The sequence below is a fragment of the Caloenas nicobarica genome, chromosome 1 (genome assembly GCF_036013445.1).
Source record: "Caloenas nicobarica isolate bCalNic1 chromosome 1, bCalNic1.hap1, whole genome shotgun sequence".
NCBI classification, from domain to species: Eukaryota; Metazoa; Chordata; class Aves; order Columbiformes; family Columbidae; genus Caloenas; species Caloenas nicobarica.
In genome coordinates this window covers 32,144,106-32,169,735 of record NC_088245.1, presented here as the reverse complement: position 1 = coordinate 32,169,735, position 25,630 = coordinate 32,144,106, and the positions used below count along the sequence as shown (strand labels likewise).

Here is a 25,630-nt window from a genome sequence, read left to right as displayed (position 1 = left end):
AGCATGTCTCTGACACACATATTTATGACTGCAGAATCCCTGTTTAGAATTTGACACTGAGATGAACATAGTGGAAATGAGATTTGCTAATAAATATGGCAAAACAAAAAAAGACATGGGACATAAGGGCATGAGCCAGAGCAAGTTTGTCATTCTCATTTTTCAGTACACGCACTCTAGCTCCCAGCTATTCTGTTAAAAAACAGACAGACATGGATTTTCTCATCGATCACAGTAACAAAGATAACTACCTTCCCTCATTAACAGTCCACAGAGAAGACAGCACTGCGCGTTTGTCTGAAAAAAGAGTTTAAGGAAGAGTCTATTGTCACATACTTGCAAAATGCGATCTCCTTCACGGATCCGGCCATCTCTGGCAGCAATGCTGTTTGGATCAACCTGCACAGGACAATATCCAGTAACGGAACATGGAAAGATTTTTACTGGAAATCATAACATCTGCACAATTGCACAATTTGAAAAAGTACCATTTTTACTCTGTACAGAGGCAATCTGAAGCTTCATTTAGAGTGATATAAACTCAACAGTTCTTTAAATAGTAGCATAAACTTGTTTCAGATAAAAGCCTAAAGACAGAAAGGGTTGGGAGCATAAGATTTTGAGATTACTACTTTCCTATGCCACTGTCAGGCAATAACCTTCAACTGTCAGAGCGCTAAGAATTAATGACAGAGTCCCTCTTCTCTGGAAGTTCACTATGGACAAAGGTGCTTCTGCAGCAGTTGTTACCTCCACACTGTCTTTGGGAAAAAAGCAGGTATATTTTTCTTTCACGAAAACATTTACTATTAAATGATTATCTCCGCTATCAATCTGTTATTTCCTCTGGAATTTTGCAGCTTGCAAGGAAACAGCAAAAAATCCCAAAGGATCTAAATCATATAGATCACTCACAGGTATTGTATATCGTTCCTGGTCTGAGTCAGTTAATTTTAAGTTAGTTTAACCTAAATAGATGTTTAGAGCTCCATTAACAGTTCATCAAAGTCACTATAGCTCATCCCTGAGCAATGACCTACTGTTCGTTGCAGGGCAATTCGATCTATCACCTTTCACTTGATGGTTATTTTAAATCATTTATTTTGTCTTGTCATGCCATAAGCTGTTTTTTCAAACCAAACATCTGAGTTGAACATTTGGTTTGCAGGTTACATCCTCTACAGCTGTTAGATATTATTTTCTTATTGTGCATTGTCACAGAAAAAGAATTATTCTGAAGTGCTTAATCAAGTACGTAAGACAATATAATTACATTCACTGTAAAAGATCTGAGAAATTTCTACCATGTAGGAAAACCAGCATATTTGAGATTTAATCCTGGAATGTATTAAGAGATTCCTGCACTTTCTTCATTCTCACAAGATCAAACAGATTTTAACAGCAGCAGTTATACAGTTGGTGGAAGACTTATTCTTGGTTAGTTTTATATTAATTCCTCATTCTTGTTCTGAGGTTGCGCTTTTCAGCTTCTCTGACATTGCTGCTGGTCTGTGAATTTGCAGTGTTGCCTTCATCCCCCTTCACTGATATGTAGGATAAATCTTTCTACCAATCCTCTCTGTCCATGAGCTTCACTCAGAATTTAGAATCACAGAATCATAGAATATCTCAAGTTGGAAGGGACCCGTAAGGATCATCGCATCCAACTCCCTGCTCCTCACAGCACTACCTAAAACTAAACCATATGACCAAGAGTGTCATCCAGATGCTCCTTGAACTCTGACAGGCTTGGTGCTGTGACCACTGCCCTGGGGAGCCTGTTCCAGTGACCAATCATCCTATCAGTGAAGAACCTTTTCCTAATGTCCAAATTTGGTTCAACATGTCCCAAAAGCAACACATTTGGAACACAGTTCATGCAGGACAATCGCCAGTGAGCTTGGACTCACCAGTGACCTTGGACTCACAAGAGTTCTGCTTTATCCAGGAAAACAACTCCCTTTGAATGGCTGGAGACTCAAAGGGAGCTAGTGTTCTTGGAATTCTTGTGGACTGACCCCGTGAAACACTAACACTGTGATATGTGCTGGATGCCATGTTTTCCCAGTGAAGCTAATGAAAACCTGAGGGTTCATCCCACCTCAGTATCTAGTATTCTATTTTCTGTCTGGCAAGAAAAATATTATTAGTCTTTCTACATATTCCCCTCCCAAGCTACTCTCTCCACTCACCTTTAGTACGTCTGTGTGTACCACAACTGTAACAAACCCACAAATAACGATTACCCACTGTGACGATTACCGAGGTTGTAGCAGAGGGAGAACGCAAGCAGGGTGTACAGAAGGTGCTTTTGTCCTTAAAAATTCTGCCTGATTTCCATCATAAGGGCATATTTCTTTCAAAATTCAGACCATGCTCAGACTGCTTTGTACTTCTCTAACTATGATGTTGTAGTTAAAAGCATTCACATTAAAGAAGCTCACTAGTAATGATTACACTACTTGGGTAGCATAATTTAAACCGATAATCTAAATGAATTGAAAGTGACACGTGCTGGCTGATGGCCGACGTGTCTGCTCTCTGGTCTCAGAGCAGTTGTTCTTACATTCCCTGGCACGTTCAGCCCTCCACCATGAGCATCTCTCACACTCCTCCCCATCGCCACATCCTTACCTCGCTGACATAGATCCCCGTGTCCTCCTCATCATCGGTTCTGTAACAGACAGTCAGCCCCAGCTTCTCTTGGCTGCTAACACGGCACAGCTCCACCTCCTACAAGAAAACACACAGGCTTGCATGGTGGCTTTTGCCAAGGGTGGAAACAATTCTGTAGCACAATAGAGCACCAAGCCTACTCATAATGTAGGACACACTCATACTCAACTCATACTGCAGAATCTACTCATACTGCCCAGTCTCGAGACACAATATTTTGTGAGCATCTTTAAGGGGGGAAAGTATTCTGTGAATTAAGAAGGAAATGCCAATATATTGTAGGTTCAAGCTGTATAGAAACAGTTCAGTAAGACATGCCAAACTTTGAGAAATATAGCTGTGCATCGGTTTTGCAGTTTTTTGCTTTCTGATAATAGAAGCTGACTTTCTGTATATTGCATAGCCAACTATTGATTTATAGGATATAAAACAGACTGGCTACACATCAATCAATCCATCCATCACACAAGTGCCACTCCCTTCTAACAGCAATCCAAGCCATAAAGCAAAAGCACAGCCTTCCATTAATAGCATAATTCCTTCCCTGGCCAGTTTAGTGCCATAGCTTCATTGCAGAAGCTGTCAGGCAACAGAAGGATGCTTCAAGGAATCTCCTGTGGAGCTGAACAGCCGTGGCATCCTTCTCAATTGTGAGATGATGCAGAAAACATGTTTTTAGTGCCAGATGTCCCAGCAGTGGCATCTCATGAAAAGTGCAAGTTTTAGGGCAGATGGCACAGTAATAATTACTACATACACCCATCTGAGTTAAGCCTCTTTAGGGTTTCATGGGGGAATCATTCACAAAATGCAAAGCTGCACTTGATTTGAACACTGTGAAACAAGTAACTTAATAAAGCATGATGAATCCAATAGTACAGGATATTAGCTTAGTTGCATATGGGAAACGTTAGCTGATATATGTATTTAAAGGAAGTCTGCAGGTGACGTTTGGAGCTTAACGGCTTCTGCTTCTCATGGCTGTGTGAAAAAAAGAAGAGACAAAACCAGGCTTCAGTTCTTAGTCTGTGATACAGAGCTTGTTTGTCCCCATCTCCAGAGATGTCATGCAGATTAATCCACAAACAGGCACAGGGCGCACAGCAGTGAGGACTCACTACTGAGTCCGATCGAGTTGTGGGGAGCAGGTGTCAAAATACAACAACTTAGAGAAAAACCTGCAGTTCACACACATGGATTAGCTTATGAACCCCGTGCCATTTCCATTTCAGCTCAACATCTTTGACGAAGTGCACTGCTATGGCTTGCTCCCCTGCTCTCTCAGTAACCTACACATACATCTACATGGGTTCAGTACCTGCATAAACCCTATAAACTGCTCCCTGGACTTCAGACATTCTATGTCTTAATGGAAACCAATAAAATGTAGAAAATACCACAAAACCTGTAGTATTATTTAGTTTTTATTAAATATGGCAGGAGTTTTAAATAGGATGGCAAGAAGTGGAATTAGTCACCAGTACATGCTAAACACTGGGTTTGAAAGAAGAAACAGGGGACCATGTTTTATTAAGGAAGAAAATTGCAGTGACCTGATTTTGGCATTGGGAGTGGAAGTATGTGTACTGAAGGAAGGCCTATTCAAAACCCATAATAATTGATGCCTCCAGAGGGAAAGAACACTTGACTAGAATTGTAATATTAGGGAGAAATTACAGTAACAAAATGGCTTCAATTACAGCAACAAGGTATACTTTTAAGGAATAAAGAAGCTTGCGGTCCCTTGGAGGCCTATAAGGAAGCCTAAATGCACCATAAAGGACTGAGACTGGGGCCTTTAAATCAAGGCAAATGAGGAGCTGTGCACAAGCTGAAACCCATTGTCTTTCATAGTCCTGCCGGCACAACCTCCCACCTCCCCACGCTGAGGCTGGACAGGGGCCCCAAGGACTGCTCCGAACAGAATTCCTTCGGTCGGGAATGACCTTGAAGTTCTTGTGGATGATTTGTCTCACAATGTTACTACAAAGCTGTACAAGTGTTTCAGGCTGCAAACAAACTGAATCCTTTCAGTGTGCTGGCTCAATGAGCAGAATAATTCAACCACTTAGGGCATGAAAGAGCAAAGGAAAATGAAGATGACCCTAGAGGCACCATCCTGGGAGTCCAAGAGGCTTGCTAAAACTGTCTCTGGGAACCAGCTGGTGACAAATACCAGTGACTAATATCCTCTGACTGGGAGGCACCAGCCTTGGCTGTACATAGTGCTTGAGTTGCCACAGCTTTCATTTCTCCTCCCAGAAACAGAGCTTAGAGCTGAGATCTGTGTGCTTAGTACTCTTGGGACTACCTCTGTCCTAAATTATGGTATGGGATGTAGTCTGATGACTGCACATGGCTGCGGCTGCTTTGATGCAGTAGATACCTATGACTGAGATACTGCTACTTAGCGTTAAAGGCCCAACAAACATTTCATGTTTTTCAATCTAGACTCAAGTACATACTTTCCTGCTGCACATCTGCATTACTAACCTCACGGCATCTTTTTTTTGTACAGAAAATGCGATACACCCTGGTGACATTCAAACAAATCAGAGTGGACAAAACATCTTTGAGAACTTCAAAACCACTTTGCATAAAATATTAAATAATTTCTCAGAGCAAAAGCCCACAAGTCCAGTCTTTAGCTTTATATAACAAGCACATCTGAAACAACATCAGAAGAGGGGCAGTAACTAAGACACTAGAGAACCTGTACCATCATGGTCAGAAGCATTTGACATTGCATTTTGCAACAGATGCTTTTTAGTGTTGTTGTTGTTATTTTTTTGTTTGTTTTTCCAACTGGTCTTTATCAGAAGAAACAATAAGTTTGGCAGCAGTAATGAATTTGCAAGAATGTAGTTTCCTTCTCTGAAATCCCTTGATAAACATGCACATAGACACACACACACTGTCAAACACATACACATCTAGTTGGTTTCTCTTTGGGTTTTGTGTGTGTGCATGTAGGGGCTGAACTGACAGTCTTCAAAATTTAGCATTTTAAAAATCTATGAGAAACAATTTTTGGGGATTCATGAAGTGTGCTGACAGATGGCGTAAGAAGGGGGACTGAGAGCTCGGGAGATGACAGCCTCCCTCTCTTTTGGGCACTCGGGGGGCAGTTGCCCCTCAACACAAAGAGTATCCTGCTGCCAAGTGACAGAAATCAATGCCAAATTGCTAAATCTTTGACTTGTTTCTTCTTTTCTCTGTGTAGGCAGAACAATAATTCAGCACATTGCTACAGTGAAGACAGTACTTTAAATTGTTTTGCCACAAATTATTTGGTTAAAAGATAGACATGGAAATTAGAATAAGGACTATCTTATCTTGAAAGACTGGGATGCAGATTTCCAAGGTAGCTGATTTCTTCAAATATAGAAAAGATAGCAAAGAGATGCAGATCATGCACCTGAAGGACTGAAAACTGGTTATATTGGTTATCCTCTGAAGTGATGAAGTAGTGGCTGTAGCCTCTGGCTCCCAGTTAAAGGCTGTCATTCACAGCAATGATGGAAAACCAGTTTACAGGCTGTCAGCCTCAAGAGACATAAAACCAAACAAGGACCGGTCACCTCTTTGGGGAGAGAAGGCTATGTTAATAATGTAATTTCTCTCAAGTGGTAGGGAAGTAGATTATAAATGTCATAAACTGGTCTGTTGGTTTTCTAGGATTGCTGAAAAGAGGTTAAGGGCTGTTAAAGGAGATCTTGTAAAAGTTTGCATCAGTTTGCAGTTACAGTGGGTCTTTCAACTAAAAGCTAGATTGCAAAGAGTAAAGGTGATAGCCTGTTAGAAAACAGACCATGAACCAATTCTTCAGTGACCATTCCTAAACAGCCTTTTAGGGGCAAAATGAGCTTTGAACAGGTTACAGCCTAAGAGGGAAGTTCGTGAAGTTTCTTCTTGCAGCGCTCAGATGTAGGACAAGAGTTATTCATCTGATGATCTTGTGCTGGAATAATTACACACATGGAAAGCTTACTCTGCCCCATTTTTCTTTGCTGACCACTATGCCAGTGGTCTCCACTAAGCCATGCACACCTATGGATCCTTCCCCCACTTCTGTCAAGACTAGCTACTCCCTGTTCAATGCCGTTCAACTCATTTGTAGTGTGGCTGAGCTCTGCCCCATCTATTCACTGCTTGTTGGTTTCTCTCACTTCCACTCGAACCATCCCACCCCTCTCCACCAACACAATCTTTCTGTCTTCATCTTCAAAGCCCTTCTCAGTTCACTCTTTCACTAGGCAACCCCTCACCCATATTCACAGAAAGCAGCCTCATTCACCCTTTTCTCCCATTTCACCCCAAACATTTCCATTCTCAGTAAGTGCCCACATCCACACAGCCCCTGCATCACCTTCCTTTTACTCTCACATTATAACCTGTGCTGTTACCTCTACCTATAGAAGTCTGTAAAGAAATTATTGCCTGGTAAGCAGGAAATCCTGTCCACTAAAGTGACTGTGTCTCTGCGTATGAATCATGCTTTTGGCTGGGCTCTACTGAAATAATCATTATTACTGACACTTTGTTCGCCTTCTGCTCTCTCACTCTCCAATCCTTTGTTTGTCTTGCTTTCTCACACTTCTGTGTGATGAGAAGAAACTTTTATACAGGTGGGAAAGAAGGTAAAAAAGAAATTGGATTTCAATACAAATTAGTTATGAACAGCAAGCTACCCTCTTCCCAAGGAGGGAGACTCTCAAAGCCCCCACAAGAACTTGCAGTGTTTGGATGAAACTGAACAGTTTTGAAACTCAGAATAAACTTGGGATCTGATGTGTCCCTTCCCCAGGAACTGCTGGGGAATAAACGGGTTCAGGGAATCCCTGACGCTCTCTGTGATATTATTTTTGTTGAATTTGACCTACTGTACTCACAGAATTAGTGAAGACATTGATTGAAATCTTTCCACGGAACTGTGCCTCTTGGGCTGCTCTAGTGCAACAGACATTTAAAGAGAAAAACACTGTCCCAGCTCTAAAGGGTTTAGCGTCCAGTTGCTGGACACTATGATATTGTCTCATCTCATTCTATGTCAATTTTTACTTTTTGTCCACTCATGACTTACTGGATGTGAAATGTAATAAGACTAGTTTACTGTATGTACTGTAGACCAGTATAACTAATAAAAGGTAATCAATTATTCAGCATTATCCTATAGTATGACAAAGGTAAACTTTACACGTGGCTACTTCATGTCCAGACTATGCTGACAAGGAAACTTGCCGATCCCCTTTTCAATTTATTTGTGTACGGCAACGCACTGAACCATTTCCAGAACAGAAACCTTTAATATGGAAACATTAAAAAAAGGTTGCCATTGCGAATGACAGAGGATGAACTTATTGACTCAGGTAACTGGTTGCAAGACCAAGAAATTTAAACTTTCTGAAAAATCACTGGGTGTATTTTAAATTACTGGGCATGTGTTTGAGAGCCTTTCCTGAATGATGCTCTAGACTGAGGAAGGCAATTTCCCTACTTTCTCAAATTCATCATAATTTTGAATAAATTTAGTAAGATCTTGGCTCATAGGACAGTTTTTTAGCAGGTTTCCAGAAGTCTTCTGCCTTTAAGTCCCTATTGCCTGTTCAATTGTAACTGCTTTGGTGCAGTCACCTCATAACTTTTTGTGACTTGTTTTCCTTATCTATAAGCAGAAAACAATGCAAACACTACCAAAGTAGCAGGCCATAAAAGAATAAATGATTACAGTGTTGGAAGGGCACTGCAGAAATATTATAAATACGCTACATACTTCCCATATTCCCCGTCTGCCTTTATAGCAATTGTTGCACACCACTAAAAGGACCAAGAGAGACTATCAAAGTCGTAACAGCTATTGAGTTCCCTTCACCCATACAGTATATTAGAGTAATGGGTCCCATGAACTCTGGTAACACCATTAGAAGGGACAGCATGGAATCAAAACACAACAGTATTTTTTCTAAATGGACAGTGTGTGATAATTTCAGTTAACATTTAAGTCCTCATTACAATGAGAAAATAATCTCACCATTGAGACACAGTCAAATACCAAATTAATTTTAATTCGTGTTACTCTCTAGTATAACAGAACCTGTGATTCTCAGGGTTTGTATTTTTGTGACATGGTAAGACAGAGATTCCTAAACATGTTCTGTTTATGATACAGTCACTTATTTAATTTCTTAGCATTAACTAGCATCCACCTTGTCTCCTTAACTCCATTACCTTTAGAGAAAAAGCATGTCAGCTTTTCATGCTGGTTATTTATCAGCAGAGTCCAGCCCGTAAAAACAAAACACTGTGCTTTCTTACCTCTCCCCTTCGAAAACTCGCCTGAATGGAAAAAAAAAAGTCGGAAAGGAGAAGGGAAGTTTTGCTATTTACAAGTACGGAATTGCCAGATTTTAAATTAGGAGTCAACTCAACAGTACATATATAGTTTTTAGAAACGGAAGGCACCACGGTATATGGGAGGATTTCTGCTTCACCCGAAGATAAAAAGCTGCCAGTCTGGAAAAGTCCTTGTGTGGTGAAACAAACAGTACAATTCAGATATGCTTTATCTTCATCCTAAAATGTATGAAAGAGCTGTATCTTGGCTCAAGTCTCTAAGGTGGCTGACAAATTCCATCTATTAATACTAAGTCCACAGTAATGTAATGTGTTTTAAAGCAAAAGACTTCAGAGAAAGGCAGTCTGTGGAGGTCTCTCTGGGTTCAGCAATTTTTCTGTACCATAGGACGATTATTAGTACCTCTTGGATCAAAACCAGATTATGAATTGTTAACAGTTGCTACTATGGCAACATCAAGGAAAATAAAACAAACAAAAACCAGAATTATATCTTCATAGACACCTAGAACAATGCAGTTATCACCAATTAGTGAATCACTGCCCATCACTAAATAAGTGGCCATGTACGTACTCCGAAACAACCCCAAGAGTGAGCTGAAACACCTTCATGTTCTACCCCTTTATGAACCATTATCAGGCAGAGCTCCAAATGCTTTATGCAGTTTACCTTATAGCTGGGATGACCTAAGTGTTTGCAAATGCTAAAATACACCAAGGTTTAGCTGACAGGTTTTATGATTATGTCCTTGTTTTCCTCAGTTTCTTTCACAATAGCTTGCAAAGTAGTGTCTTTGTACCAGACTGCACTTTCAGAAGAAATCAAGGCTTATTGAATGCAATGAGCAGACCTGATATCTGATGATCCAAGGTGGAGAAGTGTAGTATTTAGCATAAATTCTAAGAAAAAGAGAAAACAAACCCAAAATAACAAAGCAAAATAAGAAAAGAGTAGTTACTTTTATATTTGCTTTTCCTTTTTACCTGTAGCTAATGCTAATAGCTAATGCTCATCTTGCTAATGGCATAATTGACTGGATGATTGACTGAATGAATGAAGAACAAAAGGCCAAGAACACAGTACTTACAGAACAGCTCAATAAAGAATTAACTGAGAAAGTACATAAAGGTCTGACTTGTTTTAATAAACTAGTTATACTGAAAAAAAATACCCATCCATCTGAGCTCATGTCTCTCTTCTGAAGCATCAAACAGAAGTGCACGAGGACTACAAGGACTACACACACCTTAAAATTAGGATTCATTCTTCAGTAGCGTCCTGTGTCTGCCTTATTATAGGTGAGATCAACCTCCAGTTTATAAATATAGTTGAATTTTGGCTGCTCTTCACACTTTCTGTCTGGGATACTATAAAAACTGCAAAGTCAGATCAATTTTATCAGCTGCTCTTGCTAGCAGCTTCTATAAACTATGGAAACCAGGCAAAGCTTTCAACCTCATAATCATGTTTAGTAATCCCAACTCTGCAGTTCTGTCTCATCACCAGGAATGATGTAAGCACCCGGATTATTATCACACAGAGCTCCAAACAAGTGAGCATCCTGGCAGCATCTTGATAATCACGTTCACTTTCTTGGTCTCTTCCTCCACATGACTCGAAGGACACACCTTTTCCAGGCTGAAAAATCGCCAGTCATTTACATTGCTACCTTCTGTAATATTTAATCTTCAAAATGCCACACACTCTTCATCACTGGCAAGTAATTCTGCTCATGAAATAGAAATACGAAATACAAACAGAAGCAGAGCTATCCCTTCACTCTTCTTATAGGAACGGTTCAATCTAATGAAGTCCTAGGAGGGTAGAGAGCTAACAGTGGAACTACTAAAAAGAAAAATTCAACTCAAATTCAGAAGTGACAAGAATGGTATTACACGTTACATAAAAGCATATGTTGCAAATGAGTGTGGGTATAAAACAGAGGAAACGACAGCCTGGATTTGCAACAAAAGAACATCATCAGCAGAATGAACGGTGCTCTTTAGACTTCCTTTTATAACACCATTTATTTCACCGCTGAGTTGGTACCATTCCATTGTGACTGTCACGTACAAAGATCAGGGTACGTACAATGAGTAAGACTACACACTTAAAACAGATGCTTGGTGTTTCAAACAAGTATCACATTTCACCTTACCCAGATCATGTTTACAAATCTCTTAGGTAGGCTTTGTTCAGTAAGCCGTTATGTCTTTAACAATGACCAAAAGTAATTTGAGGAAACTCGGAACAGAGATGTGTAAATCCTCAGATCAGTAGAAATCATCACAATGATCCATTTTAAATACGATGAATTATTTTTTTCCTATAGGCTACCTATCTCTGTTTAGATGAAGAGACTCTGTGGTGCCTTCAATGTACATTTAACCATGTAGTTTCATTTTAAGGTAGATACTTAGTTTTCAGGCTTGGGGTGGGTGTTAAGTATTTGTTTGCTTGTGTGTGCATGTGTCCAATTGCTTGTGTGTGCATGTGTCCAAGTGTGCTGGAAGGGAGGGAGTGTGTGTTTGTAAATTTATGTATATGTTTATATGGGTACATACAACATGTATATGTCTGTGTGTAAGTGCGTGCCAGTCACTGACAAAATAATTCATTTAAGAGCATGATTGCTGCTCTTGAAAACACAGAGATAATACATACATGTACAATGAGAATGCAAAAGTGTCAGATGACACCACAATTCGCAGAACCACAGCAGTGACTTTTGCAGCCATCTCTGGACTCTACTTTTTAATGACAAAACGTGTGGAAGACTAATTACTTTATTAATAACTGCAAAAAGAGAAATGGCAAAAGGAAACAAGAATTTTCAGCTTGATAAACAAGCTCATCTGTCATAAGCTAGATCAGTCAAATGTAAAATGTTCTCTCACTTTACCTCGATGATAACTGCATGTTTAGGGTGAGCTACTGTAAAGAAACAGCTCACAGGAGAGTCTACAGAGAGGAAATGCCCATCACTGCAGCTTTCTTAAGTGTACCAATAAAAAAAAGATCAAAACTGCCTGGGATTCTGGGGCTGCCAGACTGAAGGCAAGTAATATCACAGGCAAACAAAGGCTTCCTAGACCTGAGAACTATCCTGACGCCATCAAGACTTAACACTTTCTGTCAAAAGGATTTTCCAGGAAATAGGTTAATGTCTACGCAACACAGGCTAATTGTAGGCTATATGGCAGAAATACACAGTGTGAAACAGAGTGCAAAGAAACCGACCTCCCCTTCAGAGGTCACTGTAGAGTCTTATTGTATTCTTTTCACAACAAATAAACCGTATTTAAATGTTTGTAGTGGATTTAATTTACAAACACTGGTCAATTCCACTGGAAAAAGAATGCTTCCATCAGAAAATCAAAGCTCTTAACTCCTCTGGTACCCTCACCATGGAAAGTAACAACCATTGTAGGATTTTAGCAGATTAAAGTTCAGTTTTAGAACCTGTTTTGTAAATACTTATGGAGATTGGGTAGAGTTCAAGATTTTGCTTTGAAAGTGACTGACATTCTCATATTGTGAAAATAACATGAAAAAATGAGTTCATTTTTCCCCCCTCTAACACTCCCAGTATGTCCTGTTATGCAGATTTTACATAGATAGGCACATCCACAATGTACTCGTGGGCTATTTGGATGGAAATAGAAAAGCTATGGAGCAAGACAGAGACAGCCTAGATGTAAACAAGCTGGAACTGCTGGCAGCTGTGCTGTTACAAATAAAATTGTATTCCCCACTGTAGTCTCACTTATCAATTTTGACAGAAGACTGTCCTGACTTCTCATAAACAGCATCGAAAAGGACAAATCACATTGGGTGTCAGATTTGCCAGAATGGATTTGGTTGGTAGCTTACCACAAAGAAACAGAGGGTTATCTCCATTCCACATGGTGGGGAAAAATAATGCTCTGTCCAAGGGGTGGGGGCTCTACGTCATAGGATGAAGTCTAATTTAATCCTCGTTTTTTAAAGTCTGGTTAGATTTAAGAATCTCTGACACAAGATTTGTTTACATCAAAGCAGAAAGGAAAAATATCAGCAAGCATTTCTCAAATGCATAACCCAAAAGCAAATACAACACAGAATAATAAATATTTAAAAACAAAATTACTTTCTTGCTGATCTCTGCTTTATAGCTACACTTACAGCCACATGCTGCTTTGTGTCCAGACAAAGAATGCTCTGGGACAGCAGGATGCTGTAGACAATGATACCAGTGTTAAAAAAAAAAAAAAAAAACAACCAAAACCAACAAAAACCAGAATTAATATGCTGACATACAGGCATCTATTAATAAAATATCATCTTGCAACTGTGGGAGCAGAATTTGGCCCTGGAGCTGATGAATCCTTTGATAATAAAGAAGGTCCATTTGACATGGGAATTCATTCTCTCCTTGTAGCTCTGGAGAGAAAATCTTTGTTGCGCACTATACTGCCATGTAGGAAATCAAACAATGGACCAAGTTCAGGCATGGCAAGCCTGAGAGTGCATATTCAGCAGTCTGATGTGTGATGATCAGTAACAGCCTGATGGCCTTGAGTGGGAGGAGGAAAACACCCAAGTGTCAGCTGAGACTCCCAGAGGGTGAGGACAGGGGATGGATGGCAGTCACTGAGCAGATGGGGGAACGGGTTGGGTTGGATGAACGATGGAGCTGGACTATGAATGTGAGAAAACTTCGATCACCGCGCTATGAACAAATTTAGTGTTGCAGTGGGAAGAAGGGTTTAAGCATATGGGAATGAGATAAACACAGCTTTTAATTCTGCAGGCCTTCCAGTCTTGGTGTAGCCTTTCTGACTTGCTTTTAAAGGATATTTTAAGCCTTGAGCTTAAAGACACATGGTGGACTTCACAGTGAGTGTATCTCACAAGAATATCAAAGATGGGGAAAAAAAATGATAGATTACAGGCTTCCTGGCTGCAAAAGGCTCAACAGCTGGCAGCGTATCCTCCAGGAAGTCACAAACATCCACTTGAACCTCAGTTTTTCCCCTTAGCTAGCATGCATAATACCAAATCTTCAGATCTCTATCAAAAAGATAAATCCAAAAATCAACCCTTATGGGAAGTATTAAACATAAAGTACCCTAAATGCTATTAAAAACCTTTTTTTTCCCCTATTGTCTGGATGATCATACTTACTGAAAAGTAAAATGTCCTCAGCATATTTGTTATTTCAAACAAGCCATGGTCTTACTTTTCTCCCTAATTGTTCCACCTCCCTATTCATTATCTTTATTGCTGTTCTTTCCTCATGGTGCAGTATGAATGCTAATTTATTAGAAGTACTTAACTACATAAATATGTTTTCCAATGTTATGTATGCATATATGTTTTCACCAGCTTGAGACCCAACACCCCTTCTGCTATGTTCTGCACTTGAGAAAACCATGAATTCTTGCTTTCTGAGCAGAGATCCACGATGAACTGCCTGTATATAGTATTTCTCAGCAGTCAGCTTTGATCCTCACTTTTGGTCTTTCACTCAATATAAGTGTGAAGTTGCAAGGATATGAGAAAAGTATAATTAACTATTATAGATGATCATATGCAGCTAAGGGTTTTCTTTTCACTAAACTTAGATTCTCACTTTCTTCTCACTGAACAAAGTAGGTGGGAATAGCACAGATGAGACAGAAACTCAATCTTGTGGTAAAATGAGATAAGTAGACTGGAGTAGCAACTACGCCATTGTGCAGTGTGTGTGAATATACTAAACTGTCACATTGGCTCACAGTCTCTATTCCAAAGGACTCCTCTGCTTTTGGGCAATTTTGACAAAAAATAAAAGAAATAGAATTATTATTATTACATGTATTTGAAGTAAAAAATTCTGACTTTTCATTAAAGCTCCTATCCTGACTCCCATACTGAAATTCTTTGGCTTTCACCATTGAAAAATAAGAGATACAACTAAGGAATCACTGGTCTGAGCCATTTAAGTCAGGGATGGGGTAGGGGTGGGGGAGATAGAAAGAAACTGTTCAAACCTTACCAGTCAAAATTTGGGGTTTGGGGGATTTCCAGAATTTGCTCCCCAATCTGTTTTCCAATGAAAATGGCTTTGACATAAAATGTTAGAACAGACCTTCTCTTGGTTATCAGGCAGGAATTCAGCACTCTGCATCTGCTTAGAAGCCAATTAACTAGTTAGGGGGCTGGAGCACATCTCCTGTGAGAGGAGGCTGAGAGAACTCCATTCAGTTGGCCTTTTGAAGAGAAGTATTTTCTCTAATAATTATTGCTTCCTTCCACACCAAATGCAAGGGCCCAGAGAAATCAGAGCCACTCTTCCTGCAGGTGCACAGTGACAGTCACATGAGGCAACAGACACAAGTTGCTACTCAGGGAATTTCAACTATATATCAGGAAAGGACTTCTTACCAGAAGGGCAGTCAAACACGGGAAGAGCTGTCCAGAGATGTTGTAGACTGTATACTATAAAACATAACCAACTATGACTATATCAGCTATACAATCAGCATCCACTTCTTTGCCCCTCGACGACAGGCTCTCTCTGCCATTGCTGGACTTGCTTCAAATAGCGGTACTTGAAAGCAACTCAGAAAATTTAGTGGTGACATCTACTGAAGGGAAAGGGGCAATATTAGCACATGACATCAGTGCTAAAACCTTTACAGTGACTTCTCTTACATTTCTGTTTGACATTCATTGTGTTGGAGATTGAGGTCTGGAAAGGATCCAACACCCGCAAAAGCTCTGTCTGCTTGGAAACCAGTCTCTGCACTTGAGACTGCCAGATACATCCTCCTCTGTCCATGAATGCCTTCTTTGATAAACCATGGACCTTCTCAGGAGAAGACCCCTATGTCTGGAGTGTTCCTGACTCTAAGTGTATAAAAACATTCAAATCTGATACATTTCAAAGGGTAGAGGAAAACCTGTTGAAAGGAAGAAGGAATTATGATAAGATCAGGAACTTCAAGCCCTCGGTAGACAGCTATTCCCCTTCTAAAATCACATATACTGCAGCTGTTTCTAAACCTGATTCCCAACTCTCCTAAGTTTAGAGCTCTCTCTAAATTGTAGTATGTGCATTTTTCTAGCCAACAAACCTCAGATGCATGAAGTCCACAGGTTTATGGGTTATCACAGCTGCAGTTCAAATCAGCTGAGAATCACTTGGCATAACCAGCTTTCACTTTTTGCAATAAATTTCACCTATTGCAGGTAAAATCATACTTTATTTTTGCTGTATTTCAAAATGTTACTGCCCAGCATTTGGCTCTGTAAACATTATTATGACTGCCGCCTGCCTGCTTTGGGCCTGAAACGTGTCAGAAGATTTATCTGCCTCATCAGCACCTTCTAAACACCCAGGCAGCCAATCGAAATGGGGAGGCATAACAGATGTGCCAACATCTGCTGCAGCGAGCATTTATCTGGACAGCAGAACATGTAGCTGTAGATTCAAACTCCTAACCAGTTAAAATTCCACACATTTGGACAGGCTTGATCTACAACTGTGTGAAGGCTATTTTGAAGTATTAATTAAAATCAAGTTGAAAACATAATTTTTCAGTTTTAGGCAGCTCTGAGAAATATACTTCCCTGTAATTTGCTTTATGCATTTCAGACACAATAAAGGCAAAATACTATGAAAAAGCTAAATTTAAAGTTAAGCTTATAAAATTAGAAATTCTTAGAAAGCGCTAAGCTACAATTCCACCCCACCCATGCTGTTGTTTACTTTGAGATACATTCATATTAAAATATGTATAATTAAAATATGCAAATTTTAATCACATACATGTGCCTATAAATCAAGCACATGAAGCAATAGCCAATGATTTTTAAAACACAATTTCATTTTCCTGGCACCAAAATGAGGTCTTTGGGCACCATATCCATGCTGAGTTTCAGCTGTTCAAACTTCTGTTGCACATGGAAATGTCCTCCACCCCCAAACACATACTCGTATAGATTGATGAAATCATGAGATGAAATACAAAGCAAACTCATCATGTGCTTTTTTGATGCACAATACAGTTTCACCTGTATTCCTGCTCACCAAACCATGCCCTCCAGGAATGACTATCACATTCTCTTTGAAGAGCTGCCTCATTAAATAAAAAAGCAAACTTCCAGAGAAAAGACCTCTCCTGCTTTTTTGATTTCTCCTCTGAAGGCCCAGCATGCATAATATTGATACCTTGTTTAAAGTCCATTTTTTGTAAAAGGTTCCCTCTTGCTAGGGGGATTCAGCCCTTGCTTCCTGTGCTCTTGAATTTCCCAGGATATATGCTTTAAAATAGTGACATTATAATAAACTGGTTGACATGACTTAGGTTATTTTTAAAAGAAAATGTAAAAGAAACTATTTTCTCCCATCTTTTGTCTGTATAGCTAGATTCCATGTCGCCAAGAAATACTACACAAACTTTCAAGCACAACACATTTGAAAAATAGTATTAATAAAACCCTTAGAAACATTTTAACTGGAAAGCATATATGGAGGTATGTGGTATAATAGTATAAAAACTGTCTAAACAAAGCATTTCTCCAAACCAGAAGATTTATAATCCACATATTTCCATAAATATGAAAATATTGCCAGCACCTTTCTCTTCCTTTGCTGAGTGAAAAACATGTGCCATATATTGTAACGTTGCCCAACAGTAAAGTGCTGCTGAACTAAGCTCACTTTTCTTCATTTTCCTGGGAAAACATAAGCTCCAACAACAAGGAAGAATTTTTATTAGCTTTCAGGTGAAATGAAGAGTAACTCTCTGTTTCTTTTATGAAATAATGAAACAAAATAAATATCACTGACGTGATATATTTTCCTCCTGTTTTAAAACACAATAAATGGTAATAACTTTGATAAATTTGCCCATGGCAATTTTGAGTCTTTTTCTCCCCATTCTCCCATGATCCTGTGTAGTTGTGGACACAACTAAGTCACTAAATTGGGATATTCATTAGTTAGAGGAGGTGAGATGACAGTAACTTCATCTACTTTGAATGTCAGAATTTTGTGATGACATATAGCAACACACTCAAAATTAACAAACAACAGTGGCAGAAACTACGCTGACATCCTCTTTCATCTAAATGATTCAATGACTAGCAAGGAAGAAGAGGGATTTAATGGCCAAAAAAGAGATGCACTACAAGTAAGGGCTCCTGGGTTTTACCGCCAGTTCCGTCACTGACTGATTTGGCAAGTCCCTCAATAAAAGCGTCCTTAGTTCACCTGCTTGTGAATTCCTGTACCAATGCAGGACATAGTAACACTGAAGAACCTCAGTGGAATGATGCTAACTTTAATTAATTGATACTTGAAAAGTTACTTCAATTCTTAAGAGACAGATGAAAAAGTAAAAGGAAATGACTGCTCCTTTTACCACTCCTTTGCTCATTTACAGTGTACAATTGGCCACAGTTAGGGAGAAATCACATATTTATTATTGTCCACATGTAAATTATGCTGAATTAAATCCCCAGGCATTTTAAAAATAAAAATGCCAGTGAAATACATAATCTTGAGCTGTAGTACACCAAATGCATGCTAAAAGTGTTTCCTTTTAAGTATTATACAGTGCTATTCAAATAAATACAGCAAAAAAATATTCCAGTGCCACTTCTCCATTTTAACTGTGACCTTTGCCATTTTTACTCCATAGTGACAGTCAGCTGGATCACAGGCCAAGTGTTAGCAGCTCAGAACTCCTTTTGAGTTCAAAGGAAAAAAAAAATCGAGCAAGAGTTTTAGAAGCCTCGATCATTGCAGTGTTTTCTCAGGTCCAAATGAAACAACTCTATTAATCTATTTACTTGTCCAGGAGACTTCCACACAAGCTTTTCCATGAATAGCTTTAAAATACAGCCCATCTTTTTCCCTGGGTTTGTATGATGCAACAGGTAGGAGTGGAAAAAACCAAACCAAAACAACAAACAAAACACCACCCCAAGACTCCACAAACCAGAAAGACTCTCCTGAGCAACCAAGACCACCGATCACAGGCACACACATACCTGTTCACTTCCTTCATGACACTTCTTAATAGCAGATGCTATATAATATTAAGAATTGCCACAAAAATCAGAATAACGGTGTCGGTAAAATGTTTCTATACTGTGGGGCATCCATGATTCAGCCGTAGGTGGTTATGAACGGATGGTCAGAAAATAAACACAATACAGTAAGTCTCTGAGCTGTCAGATTAGTCCCTTCACCACAGCAGCAGCTGTGTAAGGTAAGGCATGTGGTGAGAAGTATCTGCTTTTCCATTGCAAATCTACACCACGTTTACCAGCAAGTATTTTCACATTCCCTGTACCATACCAGCCAGGTCTGATGACAACAGAAAGACACAACCTTGTCCACCATTTCAGCTCGTCTACACTGCAACACCCATATCTCCATCAGGATCCTTATTTCTTGCAGCCTTTAAATTACGTCTGGTAGTTGCTGAATTAAAAACCTGCCTTTTATTCGCTAAAGCCTCTTTTTTCATTCATGCCAAGTTTTAAGAAGTTCAGGGAAAAAGAATCCAATTGCAGTAGGGCATATAGAAGAAACAAGCACAACCTGATGGCAAGTCGCAGAGCTATTATAGTGGTTCTGCCCCTTCACATCACTGTAATCCTACCTGAACATGGCTGCAACTTGGCTTGAGTGATCCCTGACAAAACAGTGTTTCTCTCTCTCTTGTGCACCCCTTTATATTATTAAATTAAAAAAAAATACTTAATAGCTGTACTCTTATCTCAGAAATGTTTTCTGTTTTGATGGCTACACATGCATCTTCTGGGTTGGCTTCGCTGTACAGAACCACTCATCAGGTAACAAAACAAAAGAGCCTGACTGCAGTGATCAGGAGCACTGGCAGTGTGTGCACAGAAGCTGCTTCCATAAAAGCTGTTTATTCAGGTGTTAGCAATTGAAGTAAGAGCTCCAATTGTGTTGCTGTTAAGTGCCTGCAATGCTCACACAGGGGTGTTTGCAGACTATCACAGGTCTGAAGGGAGCTGTTACAGGCTATCAGCTCAGTAATCCTCATGTTAAAAAGGCCTTAAATATGTATTTACAAGATAGACAGATTTGTTTGGTTTACTGGTTAAATAAACTATGTGTTGAAAAGGCCTTAAACATGAATTCACAGTGCAGGCAGGTCTCTCTTGGCCAATTACAGCAGTGGTGGGCCTTTCGGTCCAGAGACCACACTTCAGTGGCCCATGGGGGCCCCAACCCACAAGTTCTTACATGTTCAAATAACTTTATTCAGATAAACAGCCTCACTCAGATTGCTAACCTGAACACAATTACTCCTTCTTTTGTTCCAAAGGAAAAAATCCCAATAAAATTGATCACTTCAAAAGTGTTACGTCACAGAAAAGTGACATTTGAATGTGTGCCTGAATACCAACCTTCCCTCATCATGATGGGATGAGTGTTACTGGAAGAGTAAACCAGTGGTCTACTGCTGCATTGCATCTGCACCATGCTCAGGCATGGTGACAGAAACAAAGAGAACAGGATAAAATTTTCCCCTATGAGAGTTTCAAGTGTTCAGTGAGAATGGGCCTACACGAAACCTTACTCATGGCCAATTCTGAAAGTTTTCTAGCTTTTCTCTTCAAGTCCCATTTTTAGTCAATCGTGAAAATAGCCAACAGCATTCAATCCATAAATGCTCAGGTCAATAGGAAAGCTTAGCAATATCAGTGAGTTTGGATCAGGCCAGAGGTAAACTTAAAGGACTAATCCACATTTACAGTTAACAGATTTATGAGTGCAAATGAACGGCTGTGCATAACCATAAATTAGCACTTACATTTGACATGCATACGCACACATTTATTTCCTTATTCTGACTGAAAAGCTGTCCCTTGGGCCTACAAAGCAGAACATGAATGGAAGAGTATTAAGCAACCCTTAGAGCACTATGGGTTGCTCTGGCTTAGTAGAGATATTGATGATGGAGTCAAGCTTCTTTCATATTAAACTTCTGATTTCCAGAAGTCCTATTTTTCAGAGCACAGGAGGAATCAAAACAGCACGTGTGTAGTTTCTAGCTCAGCCTCCACATCTCATAGAGGCATCAGGTGGGAAAAATCTCATGTGCCTTTTTGCTCAAAATTCCATGCTCTTTTGTGGCTGCTGTTTCCTGCAGAACCTCTGATCCTTTCATTGTTTGAACACAAAAGGCTTCATAAAAACAGACCACAGAAAGATTTCACCTGCACATGCCTTGTGGTTGTCTGTTGATTTAGTGACATGCACTAACTCTGGTTTCTAACACCTTAAGTGAAGAGCATCAGAATACCTTGTAATTTCCTACAGGGTCAACTCAGCCCTTAGCAACTTGTCTCAGGTGGTGGCCTTAATGCTGCCCCAATCTGTCAGCACTAGGTTTGCATGCATCAAAACTGGAGTCATCAGACACAGGCAGGCTAACACAATGACTGCCATTCTGCCTTTTTCACTCTGAAAATGCTAATCCTGGCATGGTGGACCATTTGTGGTGGTTTTCCAGCCTCCTGCAAGCTATGACATTGTGCTGAAGCAGTCACCTGTGCCTTTGCCTAAAAATTAGAACAATGAGAGATAAAAAGTCTTTTAGACAATGACGCTGGTCTCCTTTGCACATCTACATCAACTAACACCTAACCTCCCTCCAAAAAAACCCCTTCAGTTCTGAGAGCAAACTTCAGCCTACTCTTCCTCATCTATGCAACAACAACAGTTACCTCAACCCACTGCAATTCCTTATTAGGGATGTCTACTTTTGCTGTTTGTAAGAAGTATGCAGCTAGAAAGAAGAATCTTTTCCTGTCTCAGATATATGGGATTTTAAAAGATGTAATTCCCCAGAGATATTGGTTCTCACAACAGAAACCAATCACTTCTTGCTTTGCTTTTACTCAAAAGCTGCTTTAGTACATAGATGGTACAAAGGTGTCTACCCTTGGATACGGACTTGTTGACTAAACAACACTACCTGCTTGTAACATTTTCTTCTGCCTCTCTTGAAAGGCAGTCTCCTCAGACTGAATATGTAGGACCAGACATCAGCGATGCTTTCTGTTGTCAAACTTTACGTTTACAACATACTGATTGATTGTATTTGTTTGTTTTGGGGTTTTTTTTGGTTGTTGTTTGCTTGTTTGTTTGTTTACCTATATTTTCACAGATCCACCATTTAAGTGACTTTGAACCCTTAATTTCTGTATTATGGCCAATATTCCAAAGCAAGTATATGATGTTTCTCTCTCCTGGATAGTAGGTTCGGAAACATTACTAAAGAAGTGCATGTCCATTAGCTTATTTACTCCTCTCCAGCACCAGTATCTTCTGTTCTTACATGGACAAATTTTAGAGTCATGTTTAACACTGATCCACTGTGGGTTGTGATGTTTTGAGTCCTTTCACCTCATTGGTACCAGAGAGCGTGATGTATACTCTAACATCATATGATGTAATTCCAGCAGCACAACAGCCACTCACAGCCAGACCGGGTGGGTTTGTCCTGAATCTCTTTGGCTCTCTTTCAGTGATATTGACTGCAAGTCCAACTGAGCATTTACAAATCACCCAATATCTGCTTTGTCTTAAAAGTCCTCATGGGTATCTGGCTATGCCAGCGTCGCAAATCTTTTGACCTCTTTCTGCCAAGTGACTGATGCTGGCTCTGACCCCTGTCTCGGTATCTATCAACAATTTGGATTCCTTTTGGACAAGTTTTGTAGCAGCAACATAAGGATGCTTAAGTTGGCTATCAGCAGTCCCCCAGCTTCATCATCTTTCCAGACATTTATTTAAAGTGTGGTACTGCATGGAGCCTAATGAGCCTTCCAGGGAGTTCACGCTTCCAAGACAATTGGCTCATACTTGAGTTTATTGCGCTGCGACAATCTGAGCACAATCCACTGGGTTTTTCTAGCTTACAAATGGAGTAGAAGAGTCTTGTAATTGTTTAATCTTACCAAATCCACTGGCAAGCATATCCCCAGTGCTGGCTATCACATGTGATCCTCCTGTTTGTTTCTTGTAGTGGTAACTCAGGTACTTAAACACCAGCACATATGCGTAAGCAAGTTGCAAGCTGATCAAAGCTTTACAGAACATTTCCTTTCTTGGAAAATATCCATGGTTTTAGCACCCCAGTTGCTAGTGATCTTATTTTCTTACTTCCTAATTTGGCTGAGTATTTTGCATTTGTGTCCCAGAACTGATGCATTCTTCACTTACAAACCATTTCTAGGAAATAATGAAGTGCTGCTCTTGTTCTGTTTCTGCTCACTGTCTTGTTTCAATGCCTTTCTGAAATCTCCAGGTTTAGCTCGGAATTCATTTAAAAATTATTAAGTTTGCCATGGAGACCTGTGAGCTCCATACCTGTGTCCTTTTAGTACAATGGAGACACTAATGTGCGCTTTGGAAACTGGACCATACTCCTAACACCAGGCACTTCTTTTGCTGTGTGTGATTAGTTAAGGTTCACACCAGAAAGTTGTCATGAAATAAAAATGAATGACAAAATCAGGGAGCATGGATACAATCCTCCTTCTACAGAAGGCACGATAGTAACAATAAACCTCTTTCCTCTAAACACGGAGAAATCAAATGGTGGGAGACAGGGGATCTGTGCTTCTTCCAGCCAGCCTGCAACCCACAGAGTGACATGAGCAGCGATTCTGCACCCTCTCTTCTTGCTGCTTTTACCTTAGATAGTGGATGGACAATGCTGATTTTATAAGCTGTTGTCTTCCCAAGTGCTTGAGCATTTTTTCCTTCCCTGATGCTGGCATAACGGAGGGGCCAGAAAACATCAGGGCGAGGCTGGGACCAAATGACCACAGCAGGGTACACCTAAGCCAATACTGTTGTAGGGACCTTGACAGCATTGGACCACAGCCTCTGCTCTGCTCACTGTCCTGCTGCTTCTCTCCCAGATCAGCATCAGCAGAGAGTAAATCCCTTTTGACTCTGTTCTTTGTGAGACTTTTTGTCGGATGGAGATATATATCTCTGGGGACAATGCTCTCAATTGTTGCACATACTAGTTACGGCAAAGGAACTTCATGTCTTGTGAGGACATTACATACAGATAATACATCCAATAAGTAACCTAAATCATAATATTACCATATGCGCTTAAATTTTGGGAATGTCTTTCTTGTTTAAAGCTCTTCTAGTTAAAGGTTCTGAGATGTTCTTGTTTCCCCTTCAAAACTTTCATATTTAGTATAAACCATTCTTCTCAAAGGAGGCTAGACAGTTCCTTCCCTATTTAAATTTCACATGAAACACTTTTTTTCAGTCACTCATTGAATTTGCCTTGGGCAACTGAATCATAGCTGACAGCAAATTAATGACTATGATGGTGTGATTAGTAGCAATTACAGGCAACTGAGAACCTGTCCAAGCATTTGCTGCTGTCACAATACTTATGCTAGCTATTACTAGGGATTAATAATGGTCATAAAGAGGACTTGATTCCACCAGGTAGACTCTTTACAAATTTGAAATCTGTTAGTATTTTAATATGTCACTGATATTAAATGGCGAAAATTATTTTTTATCTAACCATTATTTTACTAACATTCTTTCTAGATGCTAGCTTATTTAAATATTACTAGAACAATTGTTTCTATTACATTTAAGGAAGAAGTACCATAAACAAACACACTTGACAGAGAAATTTAATATTACATTACACATGGGGAGTCAAAACAGAACTTAAGCCCTGAGACTCCTGGGCTGTGAGATATCACACCAAAACCCAAGTGGGAAGAAATAATGATTTCACTAATCCCTAGTAATGATTTTTTGAGGAGTTTAAATAAAAGTTTGCTTGTTCTGATCGAGATTCAATAAGTAGATGTTATTTGATTTTTCTGCATCCTGGGGGAAGAACTTCAGATTCCCCAGGCTGCTAGAAGAAAAGAACAGTGGCCGGAACATGCAATAGAGCATCTTATCTGCTAAGGACACGATAAAAGTGAACACACTGCATATTTGCCTAAGCTTTTGCCATTCATTTCATTTCCAAATGTCAACCAGTTCTGTGAAACCTTTAAAAAGGTTTCTTAAGGTAGAGCAAACAGGAGGACAGGATATTTTTAATCTTGTGTTAAAGATACTTAATTATTTATAGTCACTCCTATTTAAAATACAGTAACTTGAACTTATGCAAAGACTCAGCACTGTTTAATAATAAAAAGAACCATCTGCTTCTTATGCCTGTCCCTACAAATATTTTGTTACTGGATGATAGTGGAAAACATGAAAAGCTAATGACTGGCAGACAAGAAGACTATTTATACATTGCAATGAAAATCTAACGAAGAGCAAGATAACCAACCACATGTCATCATTTTGGAAAGCCTCACATAATGATTTTCCAGTGACTCAGAAACACATCCACCTTATCACAGGAGAGTACAATGCATTAAGAGCAATGGGAGGTTTGTGGTGCAAAGCACAATTTCTTATAACTGCAATACTTACAATATCGAATATCAAAGAGCAGGTAATAGAAATTACATGCATTTTCATAGTTGCAGCCTGATCTTACAAACACACACAAGTATCTGGAAGACTGA

The 25,630-nt window shown here is 39.6% G+C and overlaps 1 protein-coding gene across 4 annotated transcripts in view; it reads right to left on the bottom strand.

The window, feature by feature from the left end:
• Positions 1-25,630, bottom strand: part of PDZRN4 (PDZ domain containing ring finger 4) — a 250,647-nt gene that overhangs the window by 15,522 nt on the left and 209,495 nt on the right. For all 4 annotated transcript variants that reach the window (XM_065642445.1, XM_065642453.1, XM_065642462.1 and 1 more), the window contains 2 exons: positions 2,635-2,733; positions 337-399 (listed from right to left, as the gene is read on the bottom strand). In XM_065642445.1, the coding sequence (XP_065498517.1) occupies positions 337-399; positions 2,635-2,733 (162 nt within the window). The remainder of the gene's footprint in view (positions 1-336; positions 400-2,634; positions 2,734-25,630) is intronic.